This window comes from Trichechus manatus, unplaced genomic scaffold (genome assembly GCF_000243295.1).
Source record: "Trichechus manatus latirostris isolate Lorelei unplaced genomic scaffold, TriManLat1.0 scaffold00038, whole genome shotgun sequence".
Lineage (NCBI taxonomy): Eukaryota > Metazoa > Chordata > Mammalia > Sirenia > Trichechidae > Trichechus > Trichechus manatus.
The window spans coordinates 14813404-14832510 of record NW_004443974.1 but is presented as its reverse complement, the minus strand read 5'-3'; the positions used below and the strand labels follow the sequence as shown (position 1 = coordinate 14832510).

At 53.4% G+C, this 19107-nt stretch overlaps 1 protein-coding gene across 7 annotated transcripts in view; it reads right to left on the bottom strand.

Moving 5' to 3' along the window:
* The window catches only part of ASS1 (argininosuccinate synthase 1), a 53493-nt gene that overhangs the window by 10536 nt on the left and 23850 nt on the right, over positions 1–19107 (bottom strand). For all 7 annotated transcript variants that reach the window (XM_023730807.1, XM_023730809.1, XM_023730811.1 and 4 more), the window contains 4 exons: positions 14609–14699; positions 11462–11546; positions 10746–10810; positions 2089–2220 (listed from right to left, as the gene is read on the bottom strand). In XM_023730807.1, the coding sequence (XP_023586575.1) occupies positions 2089–2220; positions 10746–10810; positions 11462–11546; positions 14609–14699 (373 nt within the window). The remainder of the gene's footprint in view (positions 1–2088; positions 2221–10745; positions 10811–11461; positions 11547–14608; positions 14700–19107) is intronic.

The window sequence follows — 19107 nt, the reverse complement described above, 5'->3', positions numbered from 1 at the left end:
TTTTAAACTTCCTAATCATGGTGACTCATCTTGGGATTTGGATGGTTTGCTGGGTGACAGCAGTCACTCACCCTAGGCGGTTGGGTGCAGAGGGCACTGTGCCCACAGCCAGGGCCAAGCTATGCCCCAGACACCAGGGCCCTCCTGGTCATATACCAAGTCCCCTTGATCAGCCCTTTCTAACGGCTCAGCCCACCTCCACACCCCTCTGTGCTTTCCTGGGCCGTCCAAGAAGTTTTCCTCTAAAGCCAGTCTATCCTGGACTCAAAGCTGTGAAAACTTGGACAAGAGTCTTCGCCCCTCCTGGGCCTCAGTCTCCTCACCTCTGTGCAGCTGAGATTAGACAGTACCCGTCCAGGGCCCTGCTTGGAGCCTGGCAGCCAGAGACAACGGTTCGTGGCTGTGGTGCTACTCAGCCGCCCCTGCTCACCCTCCTGATGCCTCTCCAGCTCCCAGGCCAGGTGCTCTCACCTCCACTGGGTCCTGCCACGTTCTAATGACTCTCCCACTTTGTAACCAAAATCTATCTTTGAGCGTTTAAATCCTGCCGAGCAAGAGAGCCCGTAGGAGACAATGGTATTTAAACACCTGCCTGCACCTGGAGAGGGGGAACATGGGCTTCAAAGCCACTGGGAACAATGGGAGGGAGAAATGAGGGCAGCCAATAACCACCGAGCCCTCTAAATCCCAAGATGAGTTACAATGATTAGGAAGTTTAAAGGAAACAAAACCTCAGAGGGGAGGGGAGGAAGGGAAGGGCTGTGGAGAGCAGGCTCGTCCCAGATAGTTATTATGAACATTAACTTTACATTAACATTACATTCCATCCTCCTGATGTCCAGGCCCCTACAGATGCCAAGGTTGGCCTCTGGCAGCAGCCCATCCCCACAACAGCTCAGAGGCGCTGTTCGGTGATTTCCCAAACTGGCGATACATGAACATTATAGAGCAGAGGTTAGCAAACTTCTGTAAGGGCCAGACAGTAAATATTTTAGGCTCTGCAGGTTATATGGTCTCTCTCACAGCTGCTCATCTCTGCCGCTGTGGTGGAAACCAGCCACAGGCAGCATGCAAACGCACAAGCATGGCTGTGTTCCGATAAAACTATTTATGGATATTGAAATTTGAATTTCATAGAATTTTTTCACATGTCACAAATATCCTTCTTTTGATTTTTTTTTTCCAACCATTTAAAAATGTAAAAACTATTCTTAGTTCTCGGGCTGAACAAAAGCTGGCGACAGCTTGACCTGTGGCCCATAGTTTGCTGACCCGTTATGCAACACTAGGGAGGGATTTGGAGTCAGGAGGCCTGGACTGCAGCTCTGTGACATCAAGTCACCTCACCTGGAAAGTGAAGACCCACCCACACAGGGCTGGTGGGAGTTTAGATGCTGCTAATGTCCACTGATCCTTCCACGTGGGGCTGGGCGTGTGGTGTCCGCCCGGTGTTTTGTGGTTAAGCTCTGACTTATGCAATGCTCAGGCGTGGGTCTGAGTTCTTGGTCAAGGGAGTTTTTGCCCTTGAGGCAGTTCATGTAGTAGCTACAGGTTCTGTCTGGAGACAGGCTGACCTAGGTTCAAATCTCAGCTTGGCCACTTTCAATTGCATAACTTTGTTTGAGCTACTTCCCCTTCTGAGCCTCTGTTTCCTTATCTGTAAAATGATCTGTAGATCTTCTAGGAAAGATGAGAGGACTCCATGGGACAGTGCCTCTTGCCCACACAGTGACCGGCGCCTGGCCTTTGCTGATAAAAGTTGGCTGCCATTGTAATAACACCATGATGTTTCCTGGGCCTCAACAGTCATACAGATCCTAGGTGAGGGGAGCAGCCAGGCACCTTAGGAGGACACTCCAAGAACAGGACATGTCCTGACATCCTCTCTCTGCTCCCTCTTCCCCTGCCTTCTCTCGACCCCATTCAACCTGCATCTCTCTGGTTCTCCAAGAGGATGGTAATGGGAGGGGCAGGACTGGAAGGAAGGTGCCATTTTGTTAGGGAGGGGAGGGAAAGGCCAGAAAGCCAGAAAGGGCAGAGAGGGTGTAGGCTGGGGACCTGGGTGGGCAGCTGCAGAGGCTTACGTACCGGTGTACACCAGCTCAGCAAATTTCAAGCCCAGGCCTTGTTTGATTTTGCGCACTTCCCGATCCATCGTGAAGGCCTCGATGTCTAAATGAGCGTGGTAGAGGATCGTCCCTGCTGGGGTTTCGTAGATACCTAGCCATTTTTCCAGGCAGGGGGAAAAGGAGAAAAAAGAGACAAACACATGAAACACAAACTGTCAGCAAATGATGAAAAAAAAAAAAAAATAATGACTTGTCTGACAGGAGACAAGCCGGTCGGACCCATTCACTCCCAGCTTGCTACAAAGTGCATCTGTCATTATGTTCATGCTGGGGCCACGACAGTCCACTCTGCAGCTTGTGGAGAAAATGTCTAGATGCCCCCCTTTGAAGAGGCCCTCAGACGTTGGAAAATGACAGGGTTTCGGAACAGTTCCCCCCCTCCTTCCCAGTGCATGCCCACCGGCCCGCAGCTGAAAACCTGCAATTAAACCAACTATGGTGGAGCCCAGGGCCCCAAATATCCCTTCCTGCCTTCCACCAGGGAGTCAGGGGAGGGGGACGTCTGCACACACACGCACACACGTGTACACACGTGCACACATATGCTGGCTTCCACTGGTGGCTCCCCTGCAGCCTCGTCTCTCCAGAGAAATCTGACTGCTAAGGTGGTGAAGGGCTTAAGCAATCACCCGTGTGGACTCCACTGTACAGATGGGGAAACTGAGCCCGCCAGAAGAGACTGGCCCCAGGTGGAGTTGGGAACAGAATCTAAGCTCCCAAGTCCGTCACCAGTGTTTGCTGCCTGGCATGTCAACTGGTTATTGGGGCCGAAACCCAGAGGCCTGGGGGAGGAGGGGTCTTGCTCAGGTCCCCTCTCCCTCACCTCAGGCCCCTCCCTTTGCAAAACAATCTGCTCGGACCACGTGGTCTCCAGAGGGACATGGAGGCGCCTGGTCCCGGGCTGACCATGGTGCTATGAGGAAGGTCCAGTTGTAGCACCATGCCACATTTGAGGAAACCAAGGCACCAAGACTTGCTCAAGCTCACATGACTCCAGACTCCTACTTACCCCAGCCTTGGGCAAACCTGCTCTCTGTCCCCTGTTCCAATGAGGAGGGGCAATAACTGCCTCCACCCCCACTAATTCTACCCCACAAGGCTCCTTTCTTCCCACCACATAATATTACAGCATTAAAGGGGTAAGTTTTCAGTTATCCTGAAACCACTGTCTTCCTGCACTGGTTGCTTTATAAAAACAAAAATGAGATCATTTCAACTCTGGAGTCCAAAGGGGACGTTGGAAAACTTATCTGATGAGTCCTTTATGTGACTGACCCAGAAGTTTCCTCCTGTGAGAACGCCTTCAGTCTTCCATCTTTAAGTCTGGGAATCACAGAAATTGCAGGAAAGGCCTTCTGGAATTAACCTGGCTAGTATTTTCCTAACTTTTAGCTGCAAACCTATTATTCAATCACAGTCTTAGGCAGAAGTCTAACATAGAGAAGAGACAGCCAAGGCCCCTCTGCAAATCCTGGGCTCCACTGGAAGAAAAAAAAAAAAAAAAACCCAAACCCATTGCTGTTGAGTTGATTCTGACTCATAGTGACCCTATGGGACAGAGCAGAACTGCCCCATAGGGTTTCCAAGCAGCACCTGGTGGATTTGAACTGCCGACATTTTGATTAGCAGCTGAACTCTTAACCACTGCGCCACCAGGGTTTCCACTGAGCAGTCCTTTTATCACCAGTCTGGTCCAGCATGCCATTTTACAGATGGGAAGACTGAGGCCTGGAGAGGGAAGTGACTTGCCCTAGGTCATCTAGCCTACTAGAGAGGGAGCCAGGACCAGCATCTGGCTTTCCCACCTCTACTCCAGGTTGTCTCTCAGGGCCTTTGGCAGAAGTGACCAAATCCTGACCAAAGCACCAAAGGAAACATGCAAGTCTGAAAGCTGAGGTTGTGGAAGAGAAATCTGGGTTTTACTGTGGTCCCAAGGTGCTTCCGAGGAAAGAGAACCTCTCCGGGGCTTGGTTTGCTCATCTGTAAACCCCTGATATCCTGGTCTCAGTGGGCATATGTGTGTAAAGCCTATACAGTATAATGGTTGATACTGTCATACTGTGCCACAAAAGAGGCCACCCCACGTCCCTTGTGTGGGACCCAGCTCTTAGGCCATCTCTACTGTTCTGAATTGAGTTGTGATCTTTGGGTGGAAAATGGCCTCTCCGACAGCAAAACACCAGTATCCCCAAGTTTTTGCACAAGGCCCAAGCCCTCAGCTCTCTAGAGAGCTCCTCAGGCCTTCACTCAGCCACAGCATCCCTCTTGAAAATACAGTTCAAACATGCTCAACTATCCATTCCTGCCGAGCAGCCCAGAGCACAAGTCAAAAGGGGGCAGGAAGGCTGATGGAGGCAGAGACCAACACACGCCTGAGAAAAGCCACTGCTGACACCAGAGAACAGGAGGGAAACAGAAAACCTATAAAAAGCAGACACAAGAACTCGACACAGAGCCAGGGCCACTCCCTGCAAGGGCAGTGTGGTTCCACAGAGTTGCTCCCGATGGCTCTAAGCCACTGAGAAAGGCCTAGTTGTTCAGCAGCCTGTTTGCAAAGTCGGACTTGTGCAGAATGCTTGAAAATATCAATTTCCAAAATGGCAGAAATAACGACAAAGTTAAAGGGCCATGTTATCAGTTATCTTAGAAACTTCATCACCAAGAATAATGTAATTTTCCAAGAGCCACCAAAAGCCAGATATTGACAAAGGCCTATTGGCGTTCTCATTCTGGCACACATTAAGAACTCAATACTTATTGGGTTGGAAACCAGCCTTCTAAGGTGTTTTGCCACATTTTGGAAAAACCCAGAAACTTGCAAAGCTAGTCCTTATATGGACCACAGGTAGTTGTAGCAATGCCATCCCAGGCCAAGCAGGAGCCCTCCTGGCTTTCAGCTCTTGGAACCAGGCCGCCTCCTGCTTTTCTGTCTGTGGCCGAATCAGCTATGGGCCATCGTCCAAGCCATATTTGCAGGGTTGGGGCTTGGAGCTAGAAGTCCCACAGCAGCTTACACCTGTACAGGTTGCTTGCCTTTGCTATGTATTCTTGGCCCTTCTCAGCCGCCTCTTTGAGCCCCAGGCAACTGGTGCTGCTCTTACATTCTAACTTCCATTGAGACCTGCTTGGAAGGTGAGTATCTGGACACACTGTCTTCCAGTACAGTATACATACTGAGGTTTTGGCTCTAAAACACTTCAGGCCAGCGCCACAACATCATCTTCCAACAGTCCAGAGGGAGAAGACAGGCAGTGTGCAAAGCTTGGAGGGAGCTCTACTTTCCAGGGAGGAAGCGATGTGACTCAACCGAGGTCTCCCAGCTGACCCCAGGAAAGGGAGGCCAGCGCAGGGAGCAGAGAGGGCCTCCGCCTGAGCCCACAGCACTAGCCTCCATGGTTGTCAACCCTCCGAGGCAGCCTCAGGAAGGGTCGTGGGCAAGAAGAAAAGCCAGCAGCCAGTAAACACACCAGCGCAATTAATATTCCTACTTCGTTTCTTAGAAGGTGTTAAAGTTAATTGGGACTGATCAAAAAGCTTGTTTTGGGGTTGCTGCTTTCACGTGTGCCTGCGTGTGTGAGCGTGTGGGGGTGTGTGTGTGTGTGAGTGTGGGGGTGTGTGTGTGTGAGTGTGTGAGCGTGTGTGTGTGTGTGTGAGTGTGTGTGTGTGTGAGTGCATTTTAAAGATCGTCTCGCTCCTCTCCACAGGTGCAGGGGGTTCAGATGATTTCTGTGTATTTCTTCTGCAAAAAAATGACTTAAAAAAAAATCGATGACAGAAACCTGATGCTAAAAGACTCTGGATTTAGGGCTTTTGACAGTCAGTGTACAAACCACTGCGCCAAAAGAAGAAGGAAATGACAGCTGAGTCTTGGTGTCGCCGTGGAAGAGACAACAGACATCTTCAGAGTGACACGCACAGTGGCTCCAAGTGTCTATTTTCATCTCCCCGTGTTTACAGGAAAAAGACAGAGGTGTCAGCAGTTCTCCGTGGAGCAGCTTCAATCACACCATAATTACTGCCAGGAAGGGGGGAAGTGGGGAGAAGGGTGAGGAGCTGGGGGTGGCCAGGCGGGGGCGGGGGGTGGATTAGTGGACCAAGGAGGAGGAGGTAGGGACCAAAACAGCTGCTGCGGCTTAAATTCTTCTCATCTGTTCCTGAGGCTGCCAGGTTAGCTCAGATTGAGCAATTCGGCAGGATTGAGTGGGATCTGACAACTCGGGGGGAGGTTGGGGCACATGCACCAGCACTATGAGAGCCCACACACACCCCTTGCCACCTCCCCAGTCTTTCCAAGAGGCTCTGGTCCTTTGGGAAAACAGTATCCAGAGGAAGGGATTTGGAAAGACCAGGGAAAGGGAGGTTGGCTGGAGCCCAAGGGCTCCCCTCATGGGTACCAGGGCCAAGGATGGAGGTGGTTGCCATGGTGATGGGGAGGCAGTCAGGGTGGGACTCTAGCTATCTTCCACGCTCCTATTGCCTTGTGGGCCCCATCCTGGGGATCAGGGTAGACCTCTAGGTCTGTCCACCCCATGTCTCTGAGATTGTGAACCCCTTTGCTTCACAGGCCTCCTTCACTCCCTGTCTGGGCCTGGGATGTTCTGTCTGAGCTAGGCCTCTGGATGAGCTGCACAGGTGGGTGGACACGTGGGTAAGTGGTGGGCTGCCCTTGTTTCTTCTTGGCCAAAAAGTGAAGGAGCAAGGAGGAAAGAAGGGGGACTGGAAAGACAAGGGTAGAGTGCAGCGGGGAAACCAAGCAACGAGGGAGCAGAGGAGAGGAAAGGGGAGGGAGAGAAGCAGGGAGTCAGCAAAGGGCAGAGGAAAGAGGAGCTAGGAAGGAAAGGCGAGAGGAGGTGGAACCCAGAAGATCCAGGCAGCAGCAGGCAGAGGTGAGATAGGTGGGGCAGGGCCAGGAGGAGAGGAGTGAGCTTGCTGGAAAAGTCTCGGCCAGAGAGAAGGAGGGAGAAGGTGAGCGGAAGGACACGTGCTGGCTCTTCCCCTGCTTCCCTCCTGCCTGCTTTGCCCCCCCCTTCTCCTCCCCACTGATTTCATTTACTTCACTTAATTAGCCCCCCTCCAGAGTTAAAAAGATAATGTGATAATGACGACGTGAACAGCCACAATACTGCGAAAGCTACTCCATCTGCAGCTTCCCCAGCCCCCTGCCCCTCTGACCCTTGGGCCCTAAGCACCGCTGACCAGGCTGTCCCAGACCCAGGGCACTAAAGCTGCCCTACTCTCTACCCCTCCCCAGAAAAAACAAGTCCTTAACGAATTTCAATTACGAGCTTTGTAAAATCAATACAAATGACATTTTTCCCTGCACACCAAGATACAGACAATAGCATCTTCCTGGCTCTGCCCTCAATATAATTGATGATTAACAGCTTCTCCCATTACTACACACTTAATAAAAACCTCATCATGGGGGAATCCATGATGCTTTTACAGGAACCTTAATTTACTGCTCCCATTCTTTCTCTCTTTCTCACCAACTAATTATTTGGGGGTGGAGACATAAAAACGAGACACCACCCTAAAATTAAAAAGTAACTCTCTTCTCCCACCCCTCACCCCGAGCAAGAGAATGGGCAAGTCAGAACTTCGAGGGAGATGTTGAGACCACCTAGCCTGGCCCCTCTTTTGACAGGTGGAGTTGAAGAGAGGAAAAGCAACTAGCCTAAGGTCACATAGCGAGTTTATAGAGTCGGAATTCTGATTTCCTTCCCAAAAGACTGGACAACTCGCAGACTAAATTCTATGCCTTTAGGGACACCTCCCTGCAGACACACACGATATCTGGGCAAAGTGAAGACTGCTCTAGGAATCTTTTCCTTGGGTGGGTATTAAAGAGCCAAAGGAATCAGAAGAGACTGCTATTCTCATGGCTTTGGCCTTCTAGGGTGATAATGACCCCAGGTCTGGGAAAAAGGTGGTAAATCTATCATCCAGGCATGACACCTGCTATGTGTCAAGAGCTCTCTGCATTTGATCCCCACAACAACCCATTTTGCAGATGGAGAAGCTGAGGCTCAGGGAGGCTAAACTGCTTTCCCAATGGTGATGGAGCCAAGATTGGGACTCAGATCTGACACCAAAGCCTTGACCCTCTACACCAGCTCCTCAGTGTGCCTTTCCCGGGTCTCTAGGGACCCTGCCCCATCAGACCCCACCCACTACCCAACAGGCCACCTCAGGCACTTCTTATGCTTCCTGACCACTCTCCCTGGAATGCCCCCACCCAACCCTGTCTACTTCATATCCTACCAGTTGGAAGCTGTTCTACTCCCAACTCCCACAGTAGGCCTTCGCAGAACAGATGGCCCTGTCCAGGCCTTCCTCACTATATCCTTCTGTGATTACTATCTTCAGTTCAGTTCCCCCAGCCAGGATGCCATTTCACAGAGCCACCCCAGACCAGCCCTTATCTTTCCAGCAAAGGAAGGTGAAGAATTAACATCACATGTGCCAACCCTAACCTATAGGCAGTGGCTGTTGGCAACTCCGAGACCACATCTACTTTCAACAGGATAGTGCCACAATTGATTAGTGATGTCTGCCATGGGCAGGGGAGGGGTGTGACAATAGGGGCCATACTGGGCACCTCTGAGCTCTATTGACACTTCCCAGAGGGCACAGCTGCCTTTACTCTTTCCTGGTATCCCCTGTGGGCCAACCACTGCTTATGAAATAACTCCGTTTTCCCAAAAAAAACAAAAACAAACCGTTGCCGTCAAGTCCCTCCTGACTCATAGCAACTCTATAGGACAGAGTAGAACTGCCCCATAGGGTTTCCATGGCTGTCATCTTTACAGAAGCAGACGGCCACATCTTTCTCCCATGGAGCGGCTGGTGGGTTGGAATTGCAGACTTCATGGTTAGCAGTCAAGCACTTTTAATCACTGTGCCACCAAGGCTCCTGTCCACTGCACCAGTTCCTGCTCTTACACATGGGTTTGAATTGGGGTCTGTCCCACTCCAGAGCCCAAGCTCTTAGACGTTCACTCCATACCTCTCTAGGTATGGGTGTCAGTCCTGGCCCTGCGACTGACATGCCTGTGACTTTGAGCAAGCCCTCTCTCCCCTCCAGGAGCCTTGGTTTTCCCATCTGTAAAATAAGGGTGCTGGCCTCTTACATCCCCAAGGTCCCTCCCGGCTCTGCCGTGAAGGACTTACATTGTGCTGACTCCCAAGGGCAGGTTTAGACAAAGGGATATTTCATCAGATGTTAATACCGGTAAGAGACAAAGGTAGGCAAGGATAAAAGGGAGCAGCTAATTAGCAATATTGTTCGTGACAAGGCCTTCCCAAGAGAGTTTCAGTTAGGAGGAAAAAAACCACAGGAAGAAGGAAAGCAGCCGTCTCTCTTCCCTCCACCCCACACCTTTTAAGATAAACCCCAAACAGGTCAGAGCAGAAATGATGCAACTCCCACCTCCACCCCTACCACATCACACTTGGGGAAACTGAGGCCCAGAGATGACAAGTGACTAGTTCCTGGTCATTCGGTAAGGCAGGGCAAACCTGGGATGTGAACCCCAAGCATTCTGCTTCCAGACCACTACAGCCCTTTTGTAGCAGCTGAAATCTGGGAATGCTTAGCGCCTTTGAATTTTCGAATCTTAGTGAAAAACCCCGGAGGATAAGGGCCACGACTATACCTTGGCCTAGTTTCATTTTGTTGTGTTATCTTTTTATGACACTAAGCAAAGCAATCTGAACACCTACCAAAACGGGGGACCCTCAACCCCACTACCAATATTTTAAAATTCAGGTGCCCAATTCAGGGGCCCTAATTGCTGAAACCTTGCCCCTTCCCTCTCAGAGCCCCCAGAGGTCACAGAACTGCTTTATCGCAAACTGGCAGAGCCACAGGGACCTGACATCCTTTTGTATGGATGGGGAAACTGAGTCCCAGATAGGAGGGTGACGTGGTCAAGACGACACAGTGAGTAACCGAGGGCTCAGACACTGTAGAGACTGACAAAGGACATCACAGGGCTCTGATCACTAACAGAAAACAGAGGCAGCTGTGTGGGGACCAACGACTCCCCCTCTCCCCGTTAGACCCAGCCAGAGGGGGATACAGGGCTGGGTGGCCTAGAAGACCAGCCAAGGTCGCGTCACCCCACACTGTGGCAGAAACCTGGGCAGAGCCCTCAGCTATTTCTGTCCCTGAGACAGGCCTCTAGGTCCTGGACAGCCCTCAGGGCCCATGCAGCCCGCAGCGCCCACCGCTGGCAGGACTCCCGCCTTGCCTGGCCAGCCTCCTCAATGAAGCCTTAATAACCACGAAATCAGCCCTGCACGGTCCGCCTCCAAACCTCACTGGCCCGCCTGGGACACAAGACAGCCTGACCTCTAGGCCTGGCCTGTGGCCTCCCCTCTCCTCAGAGTATCTCCAGGATGCTTCTGGGCTCCCCCCAGCAACGTCTAGGCCCTGTGCTTAGGAAGTCAGTGGCAAGGGGCTCGCTATCTCCACTTTACAGGAGGGAAACTGAAGACAGGCAGGTCACCCATGTAGCATGGGAGTAGCAACACCTGAATGGGATGGGGGTCCCAGGGGCCTCTGGGGTCGCTGAGAGTTGGCGTGCCCCCAAGACAAGTGAGCAGACTCACCTCGAGACTTCATTCCGATGAAGCGGTTCTCCACGATGTCGATGCGGCCCACACCATGCTTGCCCCTGTGGGAGAAATGGTCACTTGGACCAGGTGCTACCACAGGCTTGGTGTCGGACACCATCAGCCTGGCTGCAGGGCTGCTGCAGTGTGCAGTGCCACACGGGGGCCTGGCTGTGTCCCCAGAGCCACATGCAGGGGGATAGGCTCCATCTTAGGACGCAGGACTTGAAGCACATCAGAACCAGGCCCGTTGGTGCAACCTCCCATCGGACAGGTGGGGGAACTGAGGCCCAGAGATGGATTGTCTGGGTTGCTCAGTGAGTTCAATTTGCTTCTTCCATGACCTCTGTCTGGTAATTATGTAATTCCATTGTGTCTGTCTGGTGCCAGTGCTAACCTCTGTGCATCTTTCCTTCTATCAGGGTGTCTCAGATCCAGCTGTGGGCTTGGAAGCCCCAGCCTAACTGTCCCTGGTGGGCAGCAGACTTCCTGGGGTTGCTGCCTTCCAAGGCTAAGGGATTTAAACAAGGGCCACCCAGGACTCTCCTGTCAAACTAGTTGCCTTATAGTCTAGGAGACCCTATGGGGCTGCAGCCAAGGCTGCCTTAAGGACACAGGCAGAGGGGACTCCCTCTCCTCCTTGGACCCTAAGTGTCAGGTGGTGACCATCTCTGTGGTTTCCCAGGAGGCTGGGTAGGGCTGTGGACACTCACGCGACTTCATTCAGGTACATGAAGAGCTCCAAGGATGTGCAGTGGGTGGTGCCATCCTTGACGTTGGTCACCTGCACAGGGACCCCTGGGGCAGGAGGAGACGGCAGTGGGCCTCTGGGCCAAAGCTTGGCGGAGAAGCCCCACGCCTGCCACCCCGCCCTCTCCCCTCCACCCTCAACGCCTTAAATGGATGTGACAGATATGGACTCCAAATGACTCCTTGAAAAGCCCTGTGCAGGTTGAGGCCTGCTGGGGGGAGAGAAAGGGCGAGAAAGCCCCCCAGAATGAAAGGGAAAATGCAATAAAAACGCTCTCCCCCACCCTTCCCATTCTCTTTGCCCCTTTTGCATTTAGGGGCTGTGAAATTGGAACCAGGCCCTGAACTAATTGAATTTCACGCTCCACCATTGTCTTACGCCGGGAGCACCTTCTGTCCCACCAGCTTCGGAGGCCGCCTGGCCGAGGTGCGGCTGGGCGCGCGCACACACACACACACACTCACACACACACAGCCCCCTGACACGTCTGTCAGGCAGACCCCAGCGCCCCCGACCCTGCACCCCAGACCCGCTCACCACCATCTGATTGATGGGGTGAAATGGTGCCCGCCCCAGCAGGCAAGGTGTTGGGGGCGTCCATGAATCCTGAGACGTCAGGTCTGGGGTGGCAGGAGGGAGGCAGCCACTGCTCGGGGAGGGAAGGGCTGTGTACAGGGGGGTGGGGGGGCGGTGGGTGGGTTCAGGGTTGACTTTGAATAGCAAGGGGCACTTTCTCTAGCGGTGTGAAATGAGCAATAAATGTATTAGGGGGCTAACAAGAGAGCTGTAACAGTGACAAAGAAAAGCTGTTCAAAGTTGGCGGCTAATCCCCCACCCATCTGCCCGACTCATTACCATGTAGCCAGCGATCGGGTGCCAATCACGGCTCAATGGCGCCTTTCGAGTCTTTATTAGCCAGGCGCCGCTTGGAGGGGCTTCCCTCAAGGCGCTGTCAGCCTCGCCGTTCTTAACCCCCATTTCCAGGGGTTTTATAACTTCGTTGTAAATTGCTATTAAATGTAAGTCTGCCCAATAATGAACCTTAAGCCCCTCTCGCCACCCCCCGCTTCTCCCCTCTCCTTTTCTCTCCCCCCTGTTCCTATTATCAGCCTTCGCTGGGGCCTTGGATGGGGCCTGCCCAGGAGGGGAGGGACATTGTTGGTGCTGCTGCTGGAAAAAGCCTCTTAGCCTTTAAAATAGTTAATAATTAGATTAAAACTTCAAATAAATTAACTAGAGGATGAATGGGGAGTAGTCAGGGCAGGGCTCCTCCCATCTATTTTTTTTCCAGACGGTCCCCAAATCATTAAAATGATCACATTTCTTCTCCAGCTCAGCCCAAGGGCTGCCTATTCCTTGAGGAAGGGCTGCCAGAGACCCGTGCCCTGAGACCCTCCACCGCCTCCGGCTCAGCTCCCACCCCCCCAGCTCTCCCTGGGCCTGGGGGCACCTGCTGGGAAAGGTGGGGTGTCACCTGGGTTTGTCCCATCCGTCTTCTGAGGGTTGATGAGCAAGGGGGCCCACACTTGCTAGCAAGGCCTGCGTCAGACAATGTGGGCATCAGATGGACTTAGAACTGCAACTGCCTTTAGGGGCCTCAGACCAAGGTCTCTGGCCCCTGAGCGGTGAGAAATTCCAGGCTTTGAGCAGATGGAGGGGAGGGACGAAGATGCCCACTGGCTTGGCCAGGCTCTTGGGAAAGGCCCCGGAGAGGTAGATTATTAAAGTACAAACAGCCTCTATTTCCCAAGCCGTGGTGTTGCTACAATGCTTAACAGGCTTCAGCAGAGCTTCCAGACTAAGACAGACTCGGAGGAAAGTTCTGATGATTGACTTCCGAAAATCATGAAAACCCTGTGGATCACAATGGTCTGATCCACAAGTGATCACAGGGTTGGTGCAGGACTGGGCATTGGTTCATTCCACCGTACACGGAGTCCCCACGAGTCAGGGCTGGCTCGGCAGCTAACAACAACACTGTGGAACACCAGTCTTGGCACCTGTGAGCCGATTTTACAGATGAGTAGGCCCAGACGGGGGAGGTCAACTGGTTGTCAAGGTTGCCCTGGTGTGAGGGAGTGTGCTCTGAACCCCGTCTCTGAGGTGCCCTGGCATCTCTGGGCACCATTCTTCCTCTGCCCCCTGCTCCAGCCTGAGAAGCTGCTTTTCGGACGGCACGTCAGTCTCCTTGCCTGGGCTTGGGATGCCCTCCTGCCTCCTCTTGGTTCCTGCCAAGCCTCTGAGGCCGAGATCCAGCACCACCTCCTCCAGGAAGCTTACCTGATCTCTCTCTGCAGCCTTCTGGGAAGATCCTCCTGTCGGACCCCTAAGCCCTCACTATGAGCCTGGGCCTGCTACTCTTGTTGTTACGAGGCACACCTTCTCTTCCCTTCCTTCCTCCAGGGCAAGACATACTATCTCAGGCTGTCCCTCATGCCTGGCTCAGGGCTGGCACTTAGGCCAGCAAACCCTCCTTGCGGATGGCAGTGAAGATGAGGAGGAGACTGGGATGCTCACCCCTGCCAAGGGGAGTGGGAATGGATGCAGCTTTGAAACTGGAGTTGGGGATGAGGCAGTGAGCAGCTAACTTGGGACTAGCTCAGGCTCTAGCAGAAGGGTCGCTGGGGCTGGCTCTTTAAGACTCATTACTTGCTGAGCACCTCCTCAGTGCCAGGGCCCTGTGCTGGGTGCTTCTCATGCAGCCCTCCCTCTGCAACCATGAAAACTAAAGGCAGCAGGCACTCTTTTATCCCCAGTTTACAGATGAGAAAACTGAGGCCCAGGAAGGTTGAGTGACTTCCCCAATGCCCCACAGCTGGCAAGGGGTTGCTTGGGGACTGGAGTACACTCACTCTGGATCTTGTGTCCATGATCCAGTGTGATGAGCAGCTGAGGGCCCATCTGCTTTCCTCTGGAGTCTAGATGTTTCTATAGAGCATAGTCCAAGACAGGGGGTAGCTAGGATCCCTCAGACACTCTGCCTGAACTCTTGCTTTCAGGAACGTAGGAGGTGTGTAGAGGACTTGTGCCCAGCCTCCCAGGCAGGGATGGAAAAGGGGCTAAGATCCCAATCATCAATGTCTTTAAATCCTGAAGGGTGGGGATGTACCTTTCTTGAACTGGATCTCAAGGATGTCAGGGCTGTCGGGGGCTTTGGCTGGGTCCTGGGTCTTTGTGTAGAGATCTGGAGGCGCTTGGTTCTGACAAAAGACAGAAAGAGGTTGGAGAATGGGGTGCCAGAGCCAGGCATCCCGTGCCAGTCCCTGCCCCGCCTCCGGCAGGCCTCAACCCCACTCTCCCCATTCCAGAACCAGGGGGCTGCTGGCATGTCCCCACCAGCTTGCAGGCCCAGCATGCCCCCCAGCCCCCAGCCCCAAGCCAGCCCTGCTTGCCAGGGGCCTGGGAAACAAATGGCTCAAGAAATCAGACAATTTTTCCCCTCAACTTGATCTCATCTTTTTCTTCGACGCCCCCACAGCTGGAGGTAGAATAGCAGTAGAGGAACAAGTCAGGCAGGAAAAAGTGTGACTTTGGAGGAGCGAGGCAGCGCTCCACAGACTTCCTGGGAGCCAGCCCGCACGTTCTCCCTGGCGCTGGGAATTGGGGTTTATTCTGCACTGACCGCAAAGCTAATGACTATGCGTGACCCCAGCAGGTGCTCCGGCGAGCAGAGCCCTCCTCAGGGTCCCCGAGGTTAATACTCACAGGGAGAAAAGAGAAGAGCAAAGCAAAAACCCATTTGAAAACACATCAACCTTTATGTATATTTTTTCTTGGGCGTGTTGGAAAACGGGCCTCGTCTCCATGCAGCCACAGAGGCACATTTGCTGCCGGGGACTCTCAAAATACCCCCCCATGTCTGGAGGCTCCCGCAGGCTGTGGCTTGGATACTTGCCACCGTGGGGACAAGGGCCCCTTAGGTCTGACTGCTCAAGTCCCTCCTGTGGGCACCCACAGCCCAGCTGTTCTTGTCCACCTGCCGACACTTTGGGTGCTGCAGTCCCTCACATCTTTGGTTTAAGTCCTTGCAAACATTCACATGTCACTTTCTATCTGCAGTCACCCTGTTGGTAGGAAAGCGTACCACTGTTACCCCATCTACAGATGAAGAGATTGAGGCTGAGGGGAAGTGACTGTAGCTGCAACGGTGAGTCCTGTGCGGGCATGAACCGCGTACACTTGTTCCCCGCCGAGTCCCTGGCACCCAGCACAGGGCAGGGAACCCACAAGGCCCGTGACAGACTTGTGTTGAATTTTAGAGTGGTGGAAAATACCCCTCAAGCTGGGAGTCAAGACCCCAGGCCATGGAGACTGGGCAAGTTGCTTTCCCTCTTTGAGCCTCAGTTTCCTCATCTGTAAAATGGGGAAAATAACTGCTCTTGGCTATCTTACAATTTAAAAGAATGGACAGTTTTTGTGTTTTTTATTGGACATGAAGAACACACAAGAAGATGCAAGGGAAAGCCGGATGCGGGCTGTTAACGTGCTCTGCAGAGGGAAGCCCCTCCAGGAGAGGCCAACCCTCCCTGCAAGAGGTGGGGCCATCAGGAGGGCCTGATTGCTCACCTGTGGTCACTCTGCCTGCCAGCTTGACACTAGGGTGATCAACCATCCCAGATTGCCCAGGAAACCCCTGCAAAATCCTCAGTCTCGGGCAAACTGGGACCATGGATCCTTTTAGCTCAATCTCTGCCTGAGCTTCTATGGGGGCCGGTGACGGAGCCTCCTCCCTGCCCTGTCTGTGATGGAGTCTCCTCCCTGCCGTCCCTGAAGTGCTGCATGACTCAGGGCCAGCATGCCTTCATCTGTTTCCATCTGTGAGGTGGAAACAAGTGCCCTAAGCTGACCTCAAAGACAGAAACCCAAGGAGACAGAAGGGTCCTTAAGCCTGATGCTGCCATCGAACAGATGTGAAACCAAAGCCTGAGAAGCAGCTTGTCCAAATCACACTGCACATCACCGCCAGTGTGGCAGGCAGACTCGGCATCTCTGGACTCCCAGCCTGGTGGTCTGTCCACCACACGAGGTTCTTCTCTAGCTGCTTTAAGTAACCGGGAGCTGAGAAGCAGTGTGAGGAGTATAGCCAGAAAATTCCGCATCATTAGCCATGGGTGGGGCATCAGGCTCCCCAACCCCTTCTGGGCTCTGCCAAACACTTGGGCACAGACAGGCCAGAGGGCCCATTCTTAGTCAAAGGCCACATGATCGAGGCTTAGGATTACTGCTGGACCTCTGGGTGGCTGACAAGACTCCACAGTGCCTTCCCTGCCTGCCTGGTACTCCTGTTAGTCCCCCAGCCCAGGCTTAACTCAAACAAGGGTCTCCAGTGGACCCCTCAGTGGGATAGTCTGACAACCCCACCTCTCCCACCTCCACCTGCTCCGTGCCTGCCCATCCGTTTTCAATTTTGTGCTTGTCACTTTCTCCTGCCACACTTCTTAATTGAGCCCAAAACAAAAGTCAGAGAATGAGAAGGTTTGCATTTGGAAGGAGGTGGGAAAACTCCGGCAGAGGCAAGTCCCCAGACTCTACAGTGGAAGTCGGAAGCAGCTGGCAAGGGGCTTGCAACACGCTGGCGGGCACCTGACAGCACCGATTAAATAAAATAACTAAATAGAAATAAACTGACATTTGCTTTGCATTCCAAGGTGGCTTGGGCGCCTGCCTTCTTTTTTACTCTCGCTCCTAAAAGCCCAGTTCAAATGACAAATAGTTTGTTGCTGAGTATCAATGCCATCTATTTATCCACCCCAGCGGGAGGGCTCACTTCCAATGTCATCTTTGGTTGAGGGGGGGCGTGGGGAGGGAAGAGAGTGAAGAAAAAGACAGAGAGAGAGTTGGGGGGTGAGGGGAGAGGGCGAAAGAAAGCATGAAACAGGGCCCGAGAAGAAGAAATTGGAAGCAAATGGCCCATGAACTAAACCATGATGTAGAGGCATGATCGATGCTGCAAATGGTTTATTCATCCATCAGATATGGAGGGGCCGGCAACTGAATGAACTCTTTCACTGTGGGCCGTATGAAGTTAAAGCAAGTAAATTTCTATCTTTCTTCGCATTAGCTGCCTCATTGCCCTTCAATCAGCCCTCATGGAGGCAGAAAATGGCCCAGCCATCTGCCTTCAAGCCCTCCCTTCGGCAGGTCTCAGGGCTTTTTTTTTGGAGAGGGGGAGGGGGCCTTGTTTCCCTTACGCTCTGTCTCCCTGAGCTCCTCCCGAGGGGGCCAGGGCTGCTCAGGCAGGTGCTTCTCCCCCGTGGAGCAAGCACTCCAGGCCCCTGGATGCTACCTCCTCATTCCCGGGATGCGCAAGCCGGCCATTGGAGAACGTGGGCTGCAGAGGCGCAAGGTGGGTCTGGGGTTTGGCCTCCAACACGGAGCCCTGGGGGGCCCCTGTGGCTAGGCCAGCTAGAGGCCAGCGCAGAGCACCTGCCCCAACAGCAGGGTAGGCTGGGAGGCCAGGGCCAGAGTGGCTGGACCTGGGGTGCTTCTCAGCAGGGAAGAGTTTCCCCTCCACTCATACTCAGCACAGCCTCTCCCTGGGGAGATGAGACAGTCCTTGAGGGGACCCTAGCCGCTTCCTCCCAAAAGAATTTTAGCTGGCCTGAGTCAGGTAGGACCCCAGGCTCCATGACCGAGGCCTTGCTCTGTGCCAGGGATAAACTGAGTGCCTCAATTGCCCAGGAGGGAGGTCCTGTGGTTTTCCCATTTTGTGCATGGAGAAGCAGATGATCAGAGAAGTTGGGTAGCTTGCCCAAGGTTGCACAGCAATAAGAAGCAGGGCTGAGATTCAGACCCAGGTTTCCCGTCTCTGGGATCCAAGTATTAACCACTATCCACTCCATCTTCCTAGCCTCAAACCTAGTTTGGGCGGCAGAGTCCTTAATAAATACAAACTCTCTAGCACTTACTTATCCACTCAACACCCTCGTAAGACAAGAGAGGAAAGGACCTGCTGGTGGCCACACAGGTGTCTTAAAGCCACAGCCGCTTGGCACTGCCCGGGGGATGATGTCGGGCCTGGCCTCAGCTTTCCTCCCCCAGTCTAAGGTGGTCTGTTTTGGGGGTGTCTCTTCTCAGGTGAGGAGAGGGGCTACAGCTGCTGGGAGAGAGGTAGCATGCGGCTTCCCAGCATGTTTGGGGCCAGGAGGATGCCCTGCCACGAAGTCAAGTCGCTCTGTGCCGGTCAACCCCACCTCCCACCCCCCTGGGTGCTGACTGACTGGCTAATTAGGGGTGGCTGGCCTGAGTGTCGTGGGGTCAGCAGAGCATGAACTGGAAAAACTTGTGGCCAGCAGGCAGCAGCCCCGTGGGGCCCATCAGCTCCCAGGGGGCAAGGGTGCGGGGCTCTCCTGAGTGACATATTTGGGCAGAGCCGGTGAGCGGGCAGGGAGGCGGGGGCCAGCTGGCTCCTCTGGGCTGTGGGCAGTGGGGGAACCCCCGAGACAGGAGCACCACTCCTGTGACAGGGCGATACAGGCACCACCCTGCTTCCTCGCTGAGCAGCTGGTGTGCTGGGCGAGTCATTTCTCTGGGTCCCATTTTTGCACCCCAAAATGAGGATGCTCACACAGTCAGGAGAATTCTCCCTGCCCCCACCCAAACCACCCA